General features: G+C 43.5%; 1 protein-coding gene across 1 annotated transcript in view; it reads right to left on the reverse strand.

Moving 5' to 3' along the window:
* Positions 1–755: 755 nt before the first annotated feature.
* BIVM (basic, immunoglobulin-like variable motif containing) overlaps positions 756–19524 on the reverse strand; it is a 69787-nt gene continuing 51018 nt past the window's right edge. Inside the window, exons 15-24 of the mRNA XM_070380763.1 lie at positions 16335–16478; positions 13763–13970; positions 12318–13436; positions 9957–10204; positions 9487–9606; positions 8946–9159; positions 7149–7293; positions 4488–4688; positions 3292–3376; positions 756–1431 (exon numbers count right to left, since the gene is read on the reverse strand). Of these exons, the coding sequence (XP_070236864.1) occupies positions 838–1431; positions 3292–3376; positions 4488–4688; positions 7149–7293; positions 8946–9159; positions 9487–9606; positions 9957–10204; positions 12318–13436; positions 13763–13970; positions 16335–16478 (3078 nt within the window). The 3' untranslated portion in view covers positions 756–837. The remainder of the gene's footprint in view (positions 1432–3291; positions 3377–4487; positions 4689–7148; positions 7294–8945; positions 9160–9486; positions 9607–9956; positions 10205–12317; positions 13437–13762; positions 13971–16334; positions 16479–19524) is intronic.

Consider the following 19524-nt stretch of genomic DNA (forward strand, 5'->3'; position numbering starts at 1 on the left):
CTGTAAAGCAATTATCCTTTAATAAAAAAAATAAGTTTAAAAAAATCACACACAAAAGAAGAAAAGATTTTACTTTGTTTATGTAGAAGTCAGTGTTGATTTTAGAAGAAAGCTTTTAGAGAAGGCTGAAGCAGAAGATGTATTTCAAATTAGGAAGAAAGAACTAATGAGCAAAGAAATGCAGCAGCTATAGTCCAAGTACCTGAGAAGCTGCACTGGAATGTAAACATAAATGAATGCAAATATAAACATAAAAATACTTACATAAGGGGTTTCCAGGTGGTGCTAGTGGTAAAGAACCCACCTCCCAGTGCAAGAGACGTAAGAGACGCAGGTTCCATCCCTGGATGGGGAAGATCTTCTGGAGGAGGGCATGGCAACCCACTCCAGTATTCTTGCCTGGAGAATCCCATGCATGGGGGGGCCTGGGCTATGGTCCAGGGTCGCAAAGAGTCAGACATGACTCAGGCGACTTAGCATGCATGCACATACATAATGCTTACATAAATGAAATGGATATAAAGATAAATATATTTTATTCTCCTCTAGGTTGGAAAGTCAGAGGGACTTTTCCCTTTCTAACGTTAGAAAGCATCGACACTGTGTAATACTAGAAACGTGAACAGATGAGGCCTGTATATAAAGAAATATTCAGTGAAGTGGAAAACACTAGAAAACGGTAACATATTAAAGAAAACAAGTAACTGTCCAGTTCAACGTCCATATTTTTAAAAGCCACACAACAAAGACTGTGCAAATACTGTGAATTTTATTATTTCCCCACAACCAATTCATCACAAAACATTAAGCTGTGCCCAATCACAGAGGCTGCATGGGTTAGGTTTTCCACTTCCTTCCTCTCGTGCTTCTGCGCCTCCCCTTTTTCTTCCCAAACACAGGCCTGGCGGTCACCAGCACGGGCTTCGCCCTCTCCCCATCATCGTCGTCGCTGGAGCTGCTCGTGGTGGTCCCACCGTCCCTCCGGGAAGCAGGCTGTGCTGCGCTCTGTGCAGCTGACGAGCGGGCTCTGGACGCCCCAGGCGCTTTCGCCCTTTGCACGCCCATCGAAGGGAAGTACTCCGCATCCTCACCTGAAGAGGCCTCGGATGACTGCGAGAGGTAGGCCTCCCCCAAAAACCCACCACTTTCGTTCCCTCCTTTAGAATCCGAAAGCCTCTTTCTTTTCGGGCTGGATGGCTCTTTCCATCTATTTGCTGTGCCTCTCTTCTGGGTTTTTCCTTTCGCCTCATCAAGGAACTCAGACTCTTTCTCCATGGCAACAGAAGCTGCTTCTACTTCACTGGCTGCTTCTTCTCTTTCTTTTCTCAGCATACATGTCACAGCTCTGTTAAGTCTCTGGCTCTTAATACCCTTAGCCTCCTGTTTCTCCTGTTGGGCTAATCTAAAGAAAGAATCAATTCGGAGCTGTGTCTAAAAAAATGAAATAATATTCGATCAGACAAGGAAGTAAACTTTACAAAGCAAAGAATTCCACCTTATTATTAGTGGCACTGGATGACTCTTTCAGAAAATACTAATTCATCCTTTTTCAAAAGGGTAAGCCTACAGCTGATTCATGTTGATGTATGGCAAAAACCCAACATAACACTGTAAAGCAATTATCCTCCAATTAAAAATAAATACATTTTTTTAAAAGGGGAGAGAATGCAAAAACAAAAAGTCCATCTCTCCCAAATGAATGCTGGCAGTACATTCTTCTTTCAACATCATACTTGAAAGTGCCAGCTCTGTCAACTAATCCTTCTGCCCACATATCAAGTAAGAAATCCCTTTGTCAGCATTCAAAGAGAGTTAAATATTTTTAGGGACAAAATCATCTTCTTTTATAGCAACTCGATATCATGGAGTCTGTTTCTAAATTCTATTCTTTCCTTTTAAAAACACTGTCACCATGATACCTTTAGGAAGCAACTTCACAGTATTATATATTAAAAGTCGTAAGAAATATTCTTGACTTTTGTTCTAAAACTCCACTTTCAGGAAGTCATTCCTTAAAAATAGTTGTTTGAGAAAAGTTATATGCCTGATGTCCATCACAGCATTCCATGCGAAAATCTGAAAATTTAAGGTCCACTATGGGAAGTGAAAAGACTCTGATGCTGGGAGGCATTGGGGGCAGGAGGAGAAGGGGATGACAGAGGATGAGATGGCTGGATGGCGTCACTGACTCGATGGACGTGAGTCTGAGTGAACTCCGGGAGTTGGTGATGGACAGGGAGGCCTGGCGTGCTGCGATTCATGGGGTCGCAAAGAGTCAGACACGACTGAGCGACTGATCTGATCTGATCTGATGGGAAGTGAGCCAATTAAGTTAAATCTCTTTGATGAAATGATGTAATCTGGTCATTCAAAATGAAAGCTATGCAAAACACACGCACAAAAAAACTTACCCTAACCAATGAGTGGAGGTATTATTTGTATCAAATTGCAATTATGTCTGGTGACAAATATATGTGGGAAGGAGGAGAAAAATAAGAGAAAACAGACCTAAATATTAACCTCTATGGTGGAGGAAGCAAACAACGAGTAATTTTAATTCATTTTTTCCACTTTCTAATTTCGTAGAAATAAACTTATATTAACTTCTACAATGAAAACGGAGAACAGTATTACAACAAAATTTATCTGAAATTAAGCAGTAATCAGTTACTAAGCCAACTAGCTTTCTTGGTGGTGGGCATACAAGGCGATCAGCACAGAAAGTCACCAAACAACACGAAACTTTCTGGAAAGGCGGTCTACTTCAGCTTTGCGTTTTCTTTTTTTCAAGGTTAACCCGACCTAACTGAAAAGGATTTAATCTGAACATGTATCTTGCAGGATTTGGCCTGAAATCTGCAGAATGATTTACCTGTATGTACATTTCGTGGGCTGTCTCTTGGGTGAGCGGAGGTTCTTGTGTGGGCAGGAACACACTCGTGGATGAAACAAGATGCTGTTCCCTGCCCAAGGGAACTGAGGGCCATACAGAGGCCTCTTTCTACAGTCGCTTTGTCCTGTCTGACTCTTTGCGACCCCATGGACTGTAGCCTGCCAGGCTCCTCTGTCCATGGCAAGAATGCTGGAACGGGTAGCCGTTCTCCTCACCAGGGGATCTTCCTGACCTAGGGATCGAACCCAGGTCTCTTGCATTGCAGGCAGATTCCTTACTGTCTGAGCCACCAGGGAAGCCCCACAAAGTAAAAGTAACAGGCCTTTAACAGCTGGCCATCACAGCCTTCCTAATTTTACTCACTATCCTGAACTTAGGAAAAGAGCTGTCACAATTACCTGATGGACATTCAGTTGCTTTAACACAGGAAACAGAGATTCATCTGTCTTCGTCCTGTTCCAGCCAAAATACCGCTGACAAAATATGCAGGCAGTTAAGGCTTATACTGTTTTTAAAGATATTTACAAGTGATAAGTAAAAAGGTCCAAAAAACCCACCCTTGACTCCACTTCACATATCTCCAAAGATTTTCATATTTATAAAGATTAAAATGGTAAAAGAAGATAACAAATTACTCCAACATAATGGCAGTATGTTCTTATAAATATTCTCTAAGATAAAAGATATCCAACTCTCATTTTAGGACACCCAAGACTAGTGACTATGAAAAAAAAGGCTAATCTAGGATAAAAACAAACTTCTGATATACATATATTTCTTTGAGAGAAAAAGATGTAGTTAGATTAATACTACTGCAAACTTTAAAATATCTATCCAGGTGATTATTTAAATATGCAGAAAAGAACAGTAATAAAAAGAACAAACCTAATCATCTTTTCTATTCTTTCAGAATAAACACTTAAATATGATTGCGTATCACTATTTATTTCAAATAAAGATCTTCCTTAAAACTAAAGAGATGATTTACAATAACTAAAATATGGAAGGGACCCAAGTGTCCGTCGACAGATGAATGGATAAACAGAATGTGATATTACATACAATGGAACAGTATTCAGTCTTAAAAAGGAAGGAGAGTCTGCCACATACTACAGTTAGATGAACCTTGAGGATATTATGCAAATGAAATAAGCCAGTCATGAGGAGATCTATACAGTATGGTGTAACTTACGTGATGAACATACATGGAGTGGTCAAAGCCACAGAAACAGAAAGCAGATGGCGGTGGCCAGGGTCGGGAGGTTGATGGGGGCTCGTGTTTACTAGGTACAGAGCTTTAGTTTCAGAAGATGAGAAGACTAATATGGGGGTGAATGGTGATAACGGTTACACAATAATGGGAAAGTATGTCATAATCGCTGAACAGTACACTTAAGATCATTAAAATGGTAACGTTTTATGTTATGTGTACTTAACCACAAAAAAAAAAAAAATGGAGAGAAAGGAATGGAAAGGAGCATCTTAGCTCAAGCAATATTAAGAAAAAAGTGATCCAAGTTCATGTTTCGTAGGTTTTAAACCAACACACACATTTGCCTTGATGTTCCCTGTGTCTGAGGAAGAGAAAGGATACTCTCTGATCTTGTCGAGGTCGGGTTTGCCCCACAGAAACGACCCCTTGGACTCGTCCACCACAGGCTTGAGGTAAGCGTCCGCCACGGCCGGGTTAGGGAAGCCAGGTGTGAGTTGCAACTTGCGCAACTTTTTTTTCACTTTGGTGTCATATGGATTCGGCCTTATCTTCTTATTCTCCTGGGCTTCATGCCACCACTCTCTACAAGGCAAAGGAAACCAGTCTTCATGAAGCAGTGAGACCTTGTAGCTGATGAACCACAGACAAAGAGCTAAACTTAAAGTTTAGCCACAACTCCTCTGTGTCTTTCCCAGTGGTAAAATGAAATAATGTATGCACATGCGTGCACTTGGTCGTGTCAGACTCTGCAATCCCATGATCTGAGCCTACCAGGCTCCTCTATCCATGGAATTTTCCAGGCAGGAATACTGGAGTGGGTCGCCATTTCCTTCTCCAGGGGATCTTCCCAACCCAGGGTTCGAACCTGCGTCTCTTGCATCTCCATCATTGGCAGGTGGATTCTTTACGAGCTGAGCCACCAGGAAAGCCCAAGTTGAAGTAATGTATCTGTATTATTTACTTCAAGTCAACTACAATAAGGAACCCAAAAATATTTAATAAAATGTAAAAATACCATGAAGACTGTCAAATTTTAAAAATGCAGAATACAACTCTACATCAAATATGATCCCAGTACTGGGAAAAATACACATCTGTGGAGAAAGAGAGAAAAAGTTCATGGGGGGGGTGGTATTTACAATAATAAAACACTAACAGCTATTTCTTTATTCTGTGCTAGGCAATGTCCTAAGTGAGGATACAGCTATCAATTTTTTTTATGTTTTATTCCTTATTCAATTTTTCCATTGTGAGTACAAATCATTGTGGTGGGTTACAGCCCATGTTGGCCCCTCCGCCCAACAAGAAGTAGGGTTCCATGTTCCTCCCCTTGAGCCAGGCAAGCTCTGTGGCCAAGGAAGTGACTCTGCCGGGCCTTCAGAGACTGCAGTCTCCACTTTCTGTCTCTTTTGTCTCTAGACTGTTTACCTTGAAAGCTGCCGACATGCTGTGAGGGGGTCCAATGGAGAGGGTCCAGGCCCCCGGTCCACACTGCTGGCTGAGCTCTGCTGACAGCTCCACTCACCAGCTAGGAGCGGGCCATCTCAAGTGGCCCAGCTCAGGTGCCCCTGACACACCTGGAATCAGCCAAGATATCCCCATGTAGCCTGATTAAACTGCAGATTCATGAGCAAAATCTGTGACTACTGCTGCATGAAGTCACTGAGACTTAAGGTAGTTTGTAATGCAGCCAACAGCCAGAAAATTTTATATAGTTAGGATAAATAAGTAGCATGAAAATTAAAAAAAAACATAAATATAACCCTTTCCAATATATTCAATGGAACCTAAAAAACTCATAATCACTGCTTCAATACTGAGTCCTAGGAACTGACAGACTCGGTCTCCGTCAGTGCGGCCCCTCACCAAGGCAGCAGCGCCCTCTAGTGCTAAGAAAGGCCAACCGCAGTCTTTGTGCAGGATCAAAATGTGAAAAGGAAAAAAAAACAAAAGATCCATCTTCATCAGTTCTATAATACTGTCCAAGAGGGCAACGGGAGAATACCGCTATGTCTCTCCTACTGGCTGTGAATTTTCACCTTCGACACAGTAATCATGACTGCCACTAGGAACAGCAGCACAGCAAACCCATCAAGCCAAAAGGATCACCCCTCCTTAAAGCAAGCGGCCCAGGCACTGAACACAAACATGATGACCTGCCCACCAGCTGAGCTCCAGGGGGACAACAGCAAGTGGCAGTGACTGTGATATAAAACCGAAGGGTTCGTGCCCTGACCAACCCAGTGGAGTGGAATTGCTCTTCTGTGTTTTAGGACTACTTGGGAATCTGGACTCGGCACTTTCTGGTCTCGTTTCCCTTCCTCCAAAATTTTCTGTGAATTCTCCCCCAATTTCAATGCAGGTAGCCAACTCCAAATGAAAGAAGAACATACTATGTAGGTCAAACCATACACAGCTGGGCTGAATTCAGCCCGTAGACTCGGAGTAGCTCTGCTTTAGTGGGGAGTGATCGATCAGGGTCTGGGTAGAAGGGAAAGCAGAGAAAAAAGCAAGGAGACACTCTGTCTTCCTGCGCTTCACCCTTTCCATGCCCTTTTCTATCTGCCATTGACGAGCTAAGACATATATTCCCACTCTCCGGTCTGGCCGATCTCCCTCTGCACGCTCAGACACAGAAGCACCAGTACACGCACGCTTCCCCTGGCCCCAGCGTGCGGCAGCTCCTAAGTGCACAGCCTGTGACTCGGCCATCTTTCTATTCCAGCCCAGCACACTGGCACATAATGGCTACTCAAAAAATACGTGAAGGAATGAAATGGTAACTTCTACGCTCCCAGGAAATCCTACAGGACTAGCTACGTATCCTTTAGCTCAGATAAAAAACATAATCTAAACAGAATCTTCTCTGATTTCCTCAAACTCTAGAAAAGGGAAAACAAACTTTAGAACCCCAACCATTACCTCCTCCTTCTTTTCCAATGAAGAATGAACTGTGACAGTTCATGATGTAAGTAATAGTCCTGTTTAATTTGGGTGTTTATATATAAACACCGGAAGTAAAGAAATTAAAAAAGGACTTACGAGAATTTTCGGAGTGGTTCCAGGCCGTGTCCAGGGAATTCGTTGAGAATTTCCATGGCGGTAACACAACCCACAGTTGGTATTCCTTCTGTATAATCACTTCCAAGTAAATAGGCCAAATTTATTAATTTGTTCCGGTCCAATCCTGTAAGAGTAAAAATTATTATTACATATTTTTACATCTTTTGTTTTATAAACATTTACTACATAAGATTTATAACTATTTTCTTATAATGATAATATACGTGTGTGTATATCCTCATCCAATGTCCAAAGATATGTTTCATTATTTGAAATAGGATTCTTTTTTGTAAACGACATTGCATTAGGATTTTTAAAGTTTCATTCATCCTCACAATTCTCAATGCCCCATAACCTGTGACCCCCAAATGCAGCTCTCTCCGAGACCTCTCCTCTAAACCACAGCCACACATAATCAAGTGTCCATCAGGACGTCACATGGGCATCTCAGAAACAACACAGTCAGGCCCAGATCTTCACTGTCCCCCAACCTGCTCCTTACTGTTCCGCCTCCTCATACAAGGCAAGTCCACTCTATATGCATGAATTCTAGGGAGACAAAATTTAGCCTGAAACCACCTCCATGCATCTTTAGAACATGCCAAGCAGGCTTCTTTCTGCCTCCAGGCCTTTGCACATGCCAGCCCCTCTGTCTGACATGCTCACCCCAAGGTCCCTATAGCTCCTGCTTCCTTTCTCCTTTAGCTCCAGCCACAAAGGTACGATTAGTAAAGCCTTGTTTGACCACAAACAAGTGTGACTGGAGAACACTCTTGCCTCTCTTTGGTGGCTTTATTTTTCTATTTGGCTCACACCACTGTCAAATTATGATTTATGTGTTTTTTAATCATCTGTGTCTTCTGCTGGACTGTTTTATTCTCTGCTGTTTCCCCACTTCCCAATGCCGAGAACAACAACTGGCATATAGGAATCACTCAGTGTGTATTTGCTGAAGGGATGGGAGGATAAGGGATCACTGCCAGAAATAACACAGGACCCTGAGGCTCATGATTCCGGAGGGAGTGACTCGTACCTGCCTCCCCTCTCTGCCACCTCCGGTTTACTCTGGAGAGTGCAGGTAACTAATCAAGTGTAACCAGGTCTGATGACTGAAACTGCAGAAAACATCTAAACACGACAAGGGCTTTAATTTCTTCATTCTGAATTTACAATCCTATTCTGGACTTCCCTGGTAGTATGGTGGATAAGAACCTGTCTGCCAATGCAGGGGACATGAGTTTGATCCCTGGTCTGGGAAGATCTCACATGCTGCACAGCAACTAAGCCCAGAAGCCACAACTCTGAAGCCCGTGCATTTAGAGCCTGTGCTCTGAAGTAAGAGAAGCCACCGCAATGAGAAGCCCACGCACTACAGTGAACAGTAGCCCCCAGTCACCTTAACTAGAGAAAGCCTGCACTTAGCTTTCTGCAAAGACCCTGTGCAACTAAAATAAAGCAATAAAATCCTATTCTACAGAAGCAAATGATCATCATAGGAAAACATGTAGGTGAAAGCGTTGGCCACTCACTCGTGTCCAACTCTTTGCAACTCCATGGACTGTAGCCCTCCGGGTTCCTGTTTATGGCATACTCCAGGCAAGAACACTGGAGTGGGTTGCCATTTCCCTCTCCAGGGGATCTTTCCAACCCAGGGATCGAATCTGGTCTCCCCCTACCATTTCTATCAATACACCAACTAGTCCCTTGGAAAGAAAGAATTCATAATATAAATTCCTAAGGTAAATTTCAAAAACTAATCGTAGTCTGAAGTCTTACCTAATTGGTTGTGAAAGTCCACATACTGGTAATATTCTACAAACTTGTTTTTATTGAAAAAGTTTTTGTAGACGTGCCGTGCCCCGAACAGCCAAATATCACTGTCGTCGGTGATGGTTCCGGAAGTCTGGTCGGTCAGATCCAGGATGGCGCACTGAGCCTCTGCTTCCATGGGAGCCTCGATGTAGGGGATGCCGAAGAGGCGGAGCAGTTCCTGAAGAGTGAGACACTCCATGAGCCCTGCGGAGGAGCGGTACCCGGCCTCCCCCCGGAAATGGAGGCCGTCCCCCGGAAGTGGGAGCCATGCCCTAAAAGTGGAGGCCATGCCCCGGAAGTGGAGGCCGTCACCCCGAAGTGGGAGCCATCCCCTGGAAGTGAGGGCCGTGCCCCAGAGGTGGGGGCCATCACCCGGAAGTGGGAGCCATGCCCTTAAAGTGGAGGCCGTGCCTAAACGTGTCATTCCGTGCACGTTCCCTCGGGAGGTCTGATTCAGTAGAGGCATGGCAGGTATTTTTCAAGGAGGCCCCGGCTGTTCACCCACCTGGCTTTCCAAGAACATCTGCCCCGTCACAGTAGCGGCCACCCGCTCTTGCTGCTGTTTTTGAGCTTTCAGTGTATTCTGCTGGGTTAAGAGGTTGCTCTCCAGAGCTTCCAGCTCATCCTGTAAAATAATTTCATTTGTAGACAATTACACTAATAACCCAGTTAAGTTCACTGGTTCTAAAAAAGTCTGCATTTAGTCTAAAGTTACCAATAAGCTGTTTCTCCTTACGAAGCTTTCCACTTGGGTTTCTGAGCAAGTCTGTAAAACCTTTAGAGTTCCCCCACTACCTCACACGGGGAACGGGCACTATCCCAGCCAGCAACCTAGCGAGAAAGGAGCCGTCAGGAGGAGCAAGAAGATGAATATGAGCAGCTAGTGAGGATTCAACCTGCAATTCATGGGAAACTCGAACGCTACTTAACTTGGCTTCCTTAGCAATGAGTGAAAGCGCGACATCACGTTATTACCAGATCAATGTCTTGCCACTCATGGAGCGAATCCTCTGCATCTTTCTCAGTCTCTCCGTGTTTTTCAGTAGCCACGGCCTCACTCTCAGAAATCTCTCTTGGGAGGCCCTCGGAGTCACCAGTGGCTTCTTCCTTCTCAGTTCCTGTCGGTTCCTCCTCACTTTGTCCAGAGGGAGGTCTAGAAGCTTCCTGTAACTCAGCTTGAAGTTCATCATTGCTATTTATACTCTGCACTTCAATGAAACTTCCTGTATCAAAATAATGTGGTCATTTTGTCTACAAGTGAAGTATTAAAGTTATCCTGAAATCAAGAGCTTTACAAAAGAATCCTGAAAAGTGTTTTACCCTAAAAAGGAAAGACCTAAAAGTAACAGAAAACACATAACATGACCATAGTATATTATTATTAGATTTAGTAATAAGTGTCTGTAACTTCAAAATAAGCCTCTTCAACTAGATATACTGGCACTGTCTTTGAAATTAGGAACTGAGATTTCAATACTTAGACATCTGCTTTATACAAAAATGTTCTCTAAGTTAACTAATATTGCTTTAAAATTAAAAAAGAACTATCAGGGTATGTACACAATTATGGAGGTTGTTGAAAACGTTTTTAAGCTGTTTCACTATGAACACAGCAAAGAAAAAAGCTGTGACTTAGAAAAAGAGCCCTGGAGAAAGACGGGAGAAACAGCTGTTTGTCTTCCACGTCCCTTCCCTCTCTCAATATTTCTTCTTCTCTTTAAAAAGCATTTATGGATTAATTCCCTTCCTCCACTTTAGGTGGAGGAGGCTGGGTCTGAGGACATACTCAAGACAGAGGGCCTGAGGCTCTCAGGGCTGGGGGATGGGGCCTGGGGCCAAGGAGACAGCCGTCCTCCAAGGAGGTGGCCAGGGAGACCAGGAGGCGGTTATGGAGAATGAGCCAATACGTAAATACACTGAAGACAGGGGAAGGTCCTTCACTGTCAGCCAGGGAGATTACAAAGAGGTCAGAGCATGGAGTGAGAGCTGTGACGCTGGAGAGGAAGTACAGACATGCGTGTGAGTTCAAAGGCGTTTGCACGGCCCCATGAACAGGTGCGGGGGTTGGGATTCCAGTCCCATCTGATGGCCCCAGAGCTGGAGCTTCCTGGTCTACGCTGCACCAGTCTCCACCCTCTGGTCACCTCTGCAGGGGAGCGGAACCAAGAAGGCGGAGTGTCTCCCACTCAACCTCAGCTGGAACAGTGTGGTCACTCAAGTTTTTGGTCATTCTGCATGTCTGCAGATGACTACAAAGACACCACTGTGAGGACAGATTCTGAGCTAAGAAATAAATTTTAGTGAGTAGGCAATTTCACAAATATGAAATCTGTGAAAAATAAGGTTTGAATGTACATAAATGTGTATAGATATATAATATACATGTGTACATACTAAAAAGCAGAGACATTACTTTGTCAACAAAGGTCCGTCTAGTCAAGGCTATGGTTTTTCCAGTAGTCATGTATGGATGTGAGAGTTGGACTATAAAGAAAGCTGAGTGCCGAAGAATTGATGCTTTTGAACTATGGTGTTGGAGAAGACTCTTGAGAGTCCCTTGGACCGCAAGGAGATCCAACCAGTCCACCCTAAAGGAGATCAGTCCTGGGTGTTCATTGGAAGGACTGATGTTGAAGCTGAAACTCCAGTACTTTGGCCACCTGATGCAGAGCTGACTCATTTGAAAAGACCCTGATTCTGGGAAAGATTGAGGGCAGGAAGAGAAGGGGACGACAGAGGATGAGATGGTTGGATGGCATCACCAACTCAATGGACATGGGTCTGGGTGGACTCCAGGAGTTGGTGATGGACAGGGAGGCCTGGCGGAGAAGGCAATGGCACCCCACTCCAGTACTCTTGCCTGGAAAATCCCATGGATGGGGGAGCCTGGTGGGCTGCAGTCCATGGGGTCGTGAAGAGTCAGACACGACTGAACAACTGAACTGAACTGAACATGTATATAGAGAGAGAGATAGAGAGATATGAAAAACCAATGTGGTAAAATGCCAGTAATGAGGCTCTAGGTGAGGGAAATAGAAGGTTTTGAAGTTTTTCCAACATTTCCAACTTTCTAATTATTTCAAAACAAAAAACTAAAAAATTAAAGGGAAACTCACCTTTACCTTCTCCAACTAGGGCACTTCCTCCCTAACCTAAATACAACAAAAAGAGTAGCTACCAGGAAAGGTCAAGATTGCATTATGAGCTATGTGTCCGTGGCAAAGCCACTTGACCTTTCTGGGTCTCTAGTTCATCAGCTGAACAATGTGGACCTGGACCATGCTCAGGTGTGAAAGCCTGCGTTTCTTTATCTCTTAGGAAAGCGCGAGCACCTACCGTCAGATTCACTGTCTTCGGAGTCTACTTCTGTTGGTTCCGTGGACTCTGGCACCGAAATCAAACCCTGGCCTGCAGATCCAACGGACTCATGTTCTTGGATGGTTTTCAAGAAATTCTCATGCTCTGGGGCACTGCTAGGTGCCTCATTTCCTAAGTCACTTACTGTGTCTATAGCGACACTCAGGGTGTTACTCGATTCTTGCAAACTGGCGGTGCCAACGACGTCAGGGGCAGGATTTTTTTCAGGTTCTGTTTCGTCATCACTTGAGAGAACAGAGGCGGCACGTTTACTCTCGGGTGGAAGAGCCTGCTGTGGCTCGGGCACTCTGGTGTATGTCCCACTCCTTGACACAGAACTTGGACTTGTCGGAGGTGTTGGTATCTGCTCTGGTTCCCCCGGGAGCCCAGGCGCATCCCCGTGTGGCACCACGGTGCTTTCTAAAGGAACCAGATCTTTTCCATCCTGAGCTGTAGACTCAGCACTGGGTTGAAAGGGTTCCTTCAACGCATGCATAGATGGCATCTGTTCTTTTGGAAAGCTAGACTCGCTGCCTTGACAAAAGACAGTCCGCAGTAAAGGAGCTGAGTCTGTCTGCTCTTTTTCATCACTCTTTTTCATCACATGCTCCTCTGTGAGGGTCACACTGGCAGCACGAGGCGCTTCTGTCAACAGCTCTCTGTCTCCATCTCTTACTTCAGGTTCTTCCACAGCTTCCTCATCAGAACTGCTCACCAGCGGTCTTGGTTTTCTCCTGCCTGCTCCCTCTGTCTGCACACTAGCATGCAATTTCAGATCTTCATCGTCGTCATCGAGAGCTCTCTGAATGGCCAAGAGGGTCAGCGGGGACACAGAACCCTCAGGGGCGGGAGCAGGTGGGCTCTTCACATCGCACGGCCTGCGATGCTTGCCCTCCAGCTCGTCTTCTGAGCTACTGCCCAGCAGGGCAGCCTGCATGGCCAGCAAGGTTCGCGGGGAGGGAGGGGAGGCGTCGGGCTCTTTCTTTGGCTTCAGTTTTTCACACGGAGGTGACTTCGTGTCTAAAGCCCCACTATGCTTTTCGCTGCAAGAAGGAAGGGGCTCTGAATCCGCTTCTGTGGCTTTCTTAGCTTGAACACCTTGAGAAAAATTAAAACAGTGTCAGTAGGTAGTTCTACAGGGCGACAGCATGCTTCTAGTTAGACGAGTACAAATATACTTGTTCTCATGATGAAGTTATAAATTCTCATTCAACCAGAAACTAGGGATTAATTAATTTTACAGTGGGTTGGTACAGTACTAGTTAATACATTAATGGTTGTATAGATCATCACATTAATAATACTTATAGTTAATAAATTAAGTAGGCCTTCATTCATGTTATCTGCAGGTGGGAGTTTATAGAATTCAGAGACGCGACATACTTTTGGGTTTTAACCATCAAGTAAGTGATGGTGTGTGGTACCTTTTATCAAGATGTAGTGGGAAGTGTCCTCAGAGACCACTCTCCTGGACTCCACCTCCTTCAGAAAGCCTCCTTCATCTTCATACTGCCTTTGGATTTGCCCTGAATGTTGTTGATTCATTTCCTTCTCGACGTTTTCTATGTGTTGGTTTAGATAGTTTTTTTTAAGCAAGCCTTTTAGCTGGTACTGTGAAAAGTCATTGGACTCCTAAAATAAAATAAATAAACAGAATGATTTCATACATTAAATACAGATAGTATTCCCATATTTCCACCCTTTTCCCCAAAGGAGAAAACTGAGTTTTTCCATTGGTGCTATTTTTACACTAGAAAAGTAAAATGTGAACAGTAGGGGAAAGCCATAATTGCCTTGTTAAAGAGTAATCTTTCAAACAAAAAGAACTGGGCAAAAGAAAAGAAATCATGAATCCTGTTTATGATTCAGTTATTTACTCAAAAAACATTTATCGAACGTGGGATGCACACCAGGGAGTCTGAAATGTTGACTGTGGCTTAACAGACAGTTTTTTAAAATGCAAGTGAACTGCTGGTCCCTGGTCCACAAAAGACACACAATAAATCATTGTAGTCAGTTATTAATAATACTTAACATTTACAGCGCATCTCCTGAGTAAGGCATTCTTCTAAGAGTTTTAACATACATTATCCCATTTTATACTCAATCACCAAGGAGACAGAGTCATTACCTCCATCCTACAAATGAACAACCTGAGAGTTAAACAGTTTAAATAACCTCTCTAGAACCGTGTGGTTAGTTACATGGCAGATCTGGGTCAAAGCCAGGTTGCTAAGCCTTATACTAGCTTATTACCAAGATTATGATGATCACTCATATCTCACCAACATTACTATTACCAATATTGCATTTGCCTAATGTACAGACAGTGCAAAGGTCCAACCTATGTGACTCAGGACTTCCCTCAGCTACCAGGATGACAGATCCAATGGGCTGTGCACCATTCTACCCTGGCCAACCCAGCCCAGAGGCTCCACGTTGGCAGAAAGAGAAAAAATGGAGCAAGGCATTGGGACTGACTCTTTTTCTCCCATCTGATACACTGTTGTTTACATAATCAAAATTCTATTTCCTCAAAGACAAGCCAGAGGTCCTTTCACACTCAAGAAATAGAACGCTTGACTGAGGGCTTCAGAAGGCTTCCCTGGTGGCTCAGGAGTCAAGAAGCCACCTGCCAATGCAGGAGAGACTGGTTTAATCCCTGGTCCAGGAAGATCCCACAGCCTGTGGAACAACTAAGCCCATGCCCCACAACTACTGAGCCCGTGCTCTAGCACCCAGGAGCCACAACTACTGAGCCTGCTCGCCCTAGAGCCCATGCTCCCAACAAGAGAAGCCACCGCATTGAGAAGCCCATGCACTGCAACAAAGAGTAGTTCTCCACGCACCACAGCTAGAGAAACACCCATGCAAAGCAACAAGACCCAGTGCAGCCAAAAATAAATACATAAAAATTATTTTTTAAAAATGCTTGGTTGATAAACTGAGCACGGATTCATCCCTCCCCAGAGGTGAAAATAAAGTTACTTCTGTCCTTTGTACATTATTTCTGTACACCTTGGCATTTTCCTACATTCATGTGCTTCATGGAAAAGCAGAAAGGAATGATGGGAAAAGAAACAGCTCCTGCCTTTTTCATATTTTTCTTATCAATCTAAGAAACGTTCCAAAGTCTGTAGAAAAAAATAAAGCCCCACATCCATTCATTAGCAATATTACAAAATTTATAGGTAAAGTTAACGGAGAATGATATTAGAAAGAACAGGTTGTAGCAGTAGGAAGGAAAACGAGACTCACTCACCAGCTAAACACAGTGACGATGGTGCAGTGAGACCAGGGAACACACTCAACAGAACCCGATTCCACGCGCTGCCCCACTTCCCATTTCTGCAGCTGCAGAGCCACCATCAGAGGCTCCAAGCTGAGGAATTTACCACTGAATTCCCTGTTACCACCATCCAGAAAGAGGAAAAGGGAAGACGGGAGTGGTTCAATTCCTGGTCCAGGAAGAGGGAAGAGGAAAGAGGAAGAGGGAAGACTACACTTCTAGCCTTCAGAGGAACAGATACCTGGAATTTCAAGTTAGAACAAACTTCTCCACTGTGATTAGGTTCTATATTACTGCAAATATTCTACAATGTATATGATGGATTAAAATAATTTTCATGAACTAACTTAAGGACTGAACTACTGAGCACCTACTATGTGAAAAATACTGAGCTAAGCGCTGAAAATACAGAAGTGCACAAGGTAGGCACATCTGGGAGCTAAGAATCTAAAGAGATACCAAAGGGACCTGTGAGAACACAGAGCAGGAGACAAGACTTGGTCTTGGTGGAAAGTCAAGAGGTCTTCGGTAAGTGTCTGTAAGTGCCAACTTATACAAAATGATGTTTCACAGGATCACAGAGATATGCAAAGACTGTTTACTGAAAACAACAGATCCTGTAATGTTTATCAATATTCTCTTATTTTAACAAAAAATTTTGCTGACACTCTTAACTGTACACATTAACATGCTATTGTATATTTCACCTCTGGCATCGCTTCAAATAATGTTCTTCTCCGCTTAGTAAATTCCTTCATATCAGTCAAGATTTCATGCTTTACTTCAAGGGGCAGGCTGTTGAAATCTTCAGACTCAATGTCAACTGCATGAGGATTCTGAAAGAACTCTTCCTGTAAAGAGTGAAACATAACACCATGACATTTACATTTTATACACTTAACTCTACTCACCATGCCAGACTTTGTGTGTGTGCTTGTATACAGAGTTCTACATAATCTACAGTAGGCTAAATACAGTTATACATATCTGCAACAGGCATTAAAGTGAACGGACAGGTGAGGGAATACATCCATTTACTCATTCAACAGTACATGAACCGAGAACTTCCAGATGTTCAAGCTGGATTTAGAAAAGGCAGACGAATCAGAGATCAAATTGCCAACATCTGTTGAATTATAGAAAAAGCAAGAGAATTCCAAAAACGTATCTACTTTTGCTTCATTGATGCTAAAGCCTTTGACTGTGTGGATAACAAGGAACTGTGGAAAATTCTTAAAGAGATGGGAGTATCAGACCACCATACCTGCCTCCTGAGAAACCTGTATACAGGTCAAGAAGCATCAGTTAGAACCCTATGTGGAACAACATACTGGTTCAAAATTGGGAAAGGAATGTGTCAAGGCTGTATACTGTCGCCCTGTTTATTTAACTTATATGCAGAGTACATCACATGAAAGGCCAGGGTGGATGAAGCACAAGCTGGAATTAAGATTGCTGGGACAAATATCAATAACCTCAGATATGCAGATGATACTACCCTTAAGGCAAAAAGCGAAGAGGAAGTAAAGAGCTTCTTGATGAAGCTGAAAGAATGAAAAACCTGGCTTAAAACTCAACATTCAAAAACTAAGATCATGGCATCTGGTCCCATCACTTCATGGCAAATAGATGGAGAAACAATGGAAACAATGAGAGCCTATTTTCTTGGGCTCCAAAATCACTGCAGATGGTGACTGCAACCATGAAATTAAAAGATGCTTGCTCCTTGGAAGAAAAGCTATGACAAACCTAGACAGAATATTAAAAAGCAGAGATATTACTTTGCCGACAAAGGTCTATCTAGTCAAAGCTATGGTTTTTCCAGTAGTCATGTATGGATCTGAGAGTTGGGCCATAAAGAAGGCTGAGCACCAAGAATTGATGCTTTTGAACTGTGGTGTTGGAGAAGACTCTTGAGAGTCCCTTGGACTGCAAGGAGATCAAACCAGTCAATCCTAAAGGAAATCAATCCAAAATATCCACTGGAGGGATTGATGCTGAGGCTGAAGCTCCAATACTTTGGCCACCTGATGCAAAGAACCGACTCACTGGAAAAGACCCTAATGCTGGGAAAGACTGAAGGTAGGAGAAGAAGGAGACGACAGAGGATGAGATGGTTGGATGGCATTACTGACTCAATGGACATGAGTTTGAGCAAGCTCTGGGAGATGGTGATGGACAGGGAGGCCTGGTGTGCTGCAGTCCATGGGGTCACAAAGAGTCGGACAGGACTGAGTGAATGAACAACAACATTCATTAATTCAAAAGAAAAAAGAAATACTTACTAGGCATCTCTAATATACCATGTACTGTTCCAGGTGTTTAAAGTACTTTAGAGATCATGCCAGATAAACTTCTATTCTTAGAAGAAGAAAACACATGATAAACAAATAAATGAACAAGATAATGATGAGAAAACAAAGCAAGTTAATCTGATAGAGTTGATTAGAAGAATAGAAAGAGAAAAAAATATTTGATAAATAGGAAAGACTCCACAAAAAACGACCTGTATTCGCCTGACACTATCACAACAATGTTAATCGGCTCTAGCCCAGTGCAAAATAAAAAGTAAAAAAATAGTAATAATGACCTGTGAGCAGAGACATGAAAGACACCAGAAATCTACTCAGGGAAGAGCATCCAAGGCTGAAGGGACAGCAAGTGCAAAGTCCCTGAGGCAGAGATGAGCCTTACGAATTTAAATAATACTTATAACTGCTTTAGTTAGATACATTTTGTGTTGCTTTTAACCTAGTGGCTCAGTTTGTAAAGAATCTGCCTGCAATTCTTTACCTGGGTTTGATCCCTGGGTTGGGAAGATTCCCTGGAGAAGGAAATGGCAACCCACTCCAGTATTCTTGCCTAGAGAATTCTAGGACAAGAGCACAGAGGAGCCAGGAAGGCTACAGTCCATGGGGTCGCAAACAGTCGGACACAACTGTGCAACTTTCACTTTCTAAAACCAAAAGTGAAATTAACCGTGAGAAATTTCACAGACACACAAAAGTATAAAACTTTTCTAAATTTAACTTGATTACTGAAAGTACTTTAAAACTCTTCATTAGTAAAGGAGACAAAATAATAGTTTGCTTTCTTGTATGTATGTGTGCTATGTGTCTGTAGACCAGCAAGCACTTAAAACATGCCAGTCATTTTATTCAGAGCTTCCAGTGTTCTCCCTCAAGAATGATCTCATCACTCCTACAGGGAAGGCATCAAAAATTAAAAAAAAAAAAAAAGCACCATGGAGAAGCTAAGTTGCATCTAAGATCTCAAAACTAGTGAGCAATGGAGCCCAGACTTAACTGCAGGGGTCTCTGCCCACAGGGTCCCTGGTCTTCACCAAGTCTGTGCTTTCTTGCTGTGTTAATAAGGCAGTATTTTCATGAGCTGAAGAACCTTGCAATTTTATCAAAAGTCTTCTAACAGACATACTAAAATATTATTATAAACAGACAAGGGAATCAAAGAATGTTACCTGCTATTGTGAGAAACTTGCAGGAAATTTCAAAAACATGTATCCACAGCACAAGTTCAATTTGTAAGCATGCTAGTCATTAGATGATAGAACATGTCCACAGGTTCTCTGACTCTCTTTTCTGGATGAATTCCCCTCCCATCCAGTAGGTGCTGACCTTACCCGGCAGCCAGTGAACTGCACACCGTGGACAGGAGGCTGCACATCCCCCAAGGCTGTCAGAAAGGGCAGCACAGGCCCAGCAGTCACTTCCTCCTGGGCTCCTGCCCTGGGAACCCAGCGCCGCTGTGCCCGAGCTCAGGACACACAGGCGGGGTTCTGACGGACTGCCAGCATCAACAGCGGGGCATGCAGGAAGGAGGCCTGGAGGGACTCCAGTCCCAGCTCCAGCCTGACTGCACCCACACAGGAGACGCTCA

Source organism: Bos mutus, chromosome 12 (assembly GCF_027580195.1).
Source record: "Bos mutus isolate GX-2022 chromosome 12, NWIPB_WYAK_1.1, whole genome shotgun sequence".
Lineage (NCBI taxonomy): Eukaryota > Metazoa > Chordata > Mammalia > Artiodactyla > Bovidae > Bos > Bos mutus.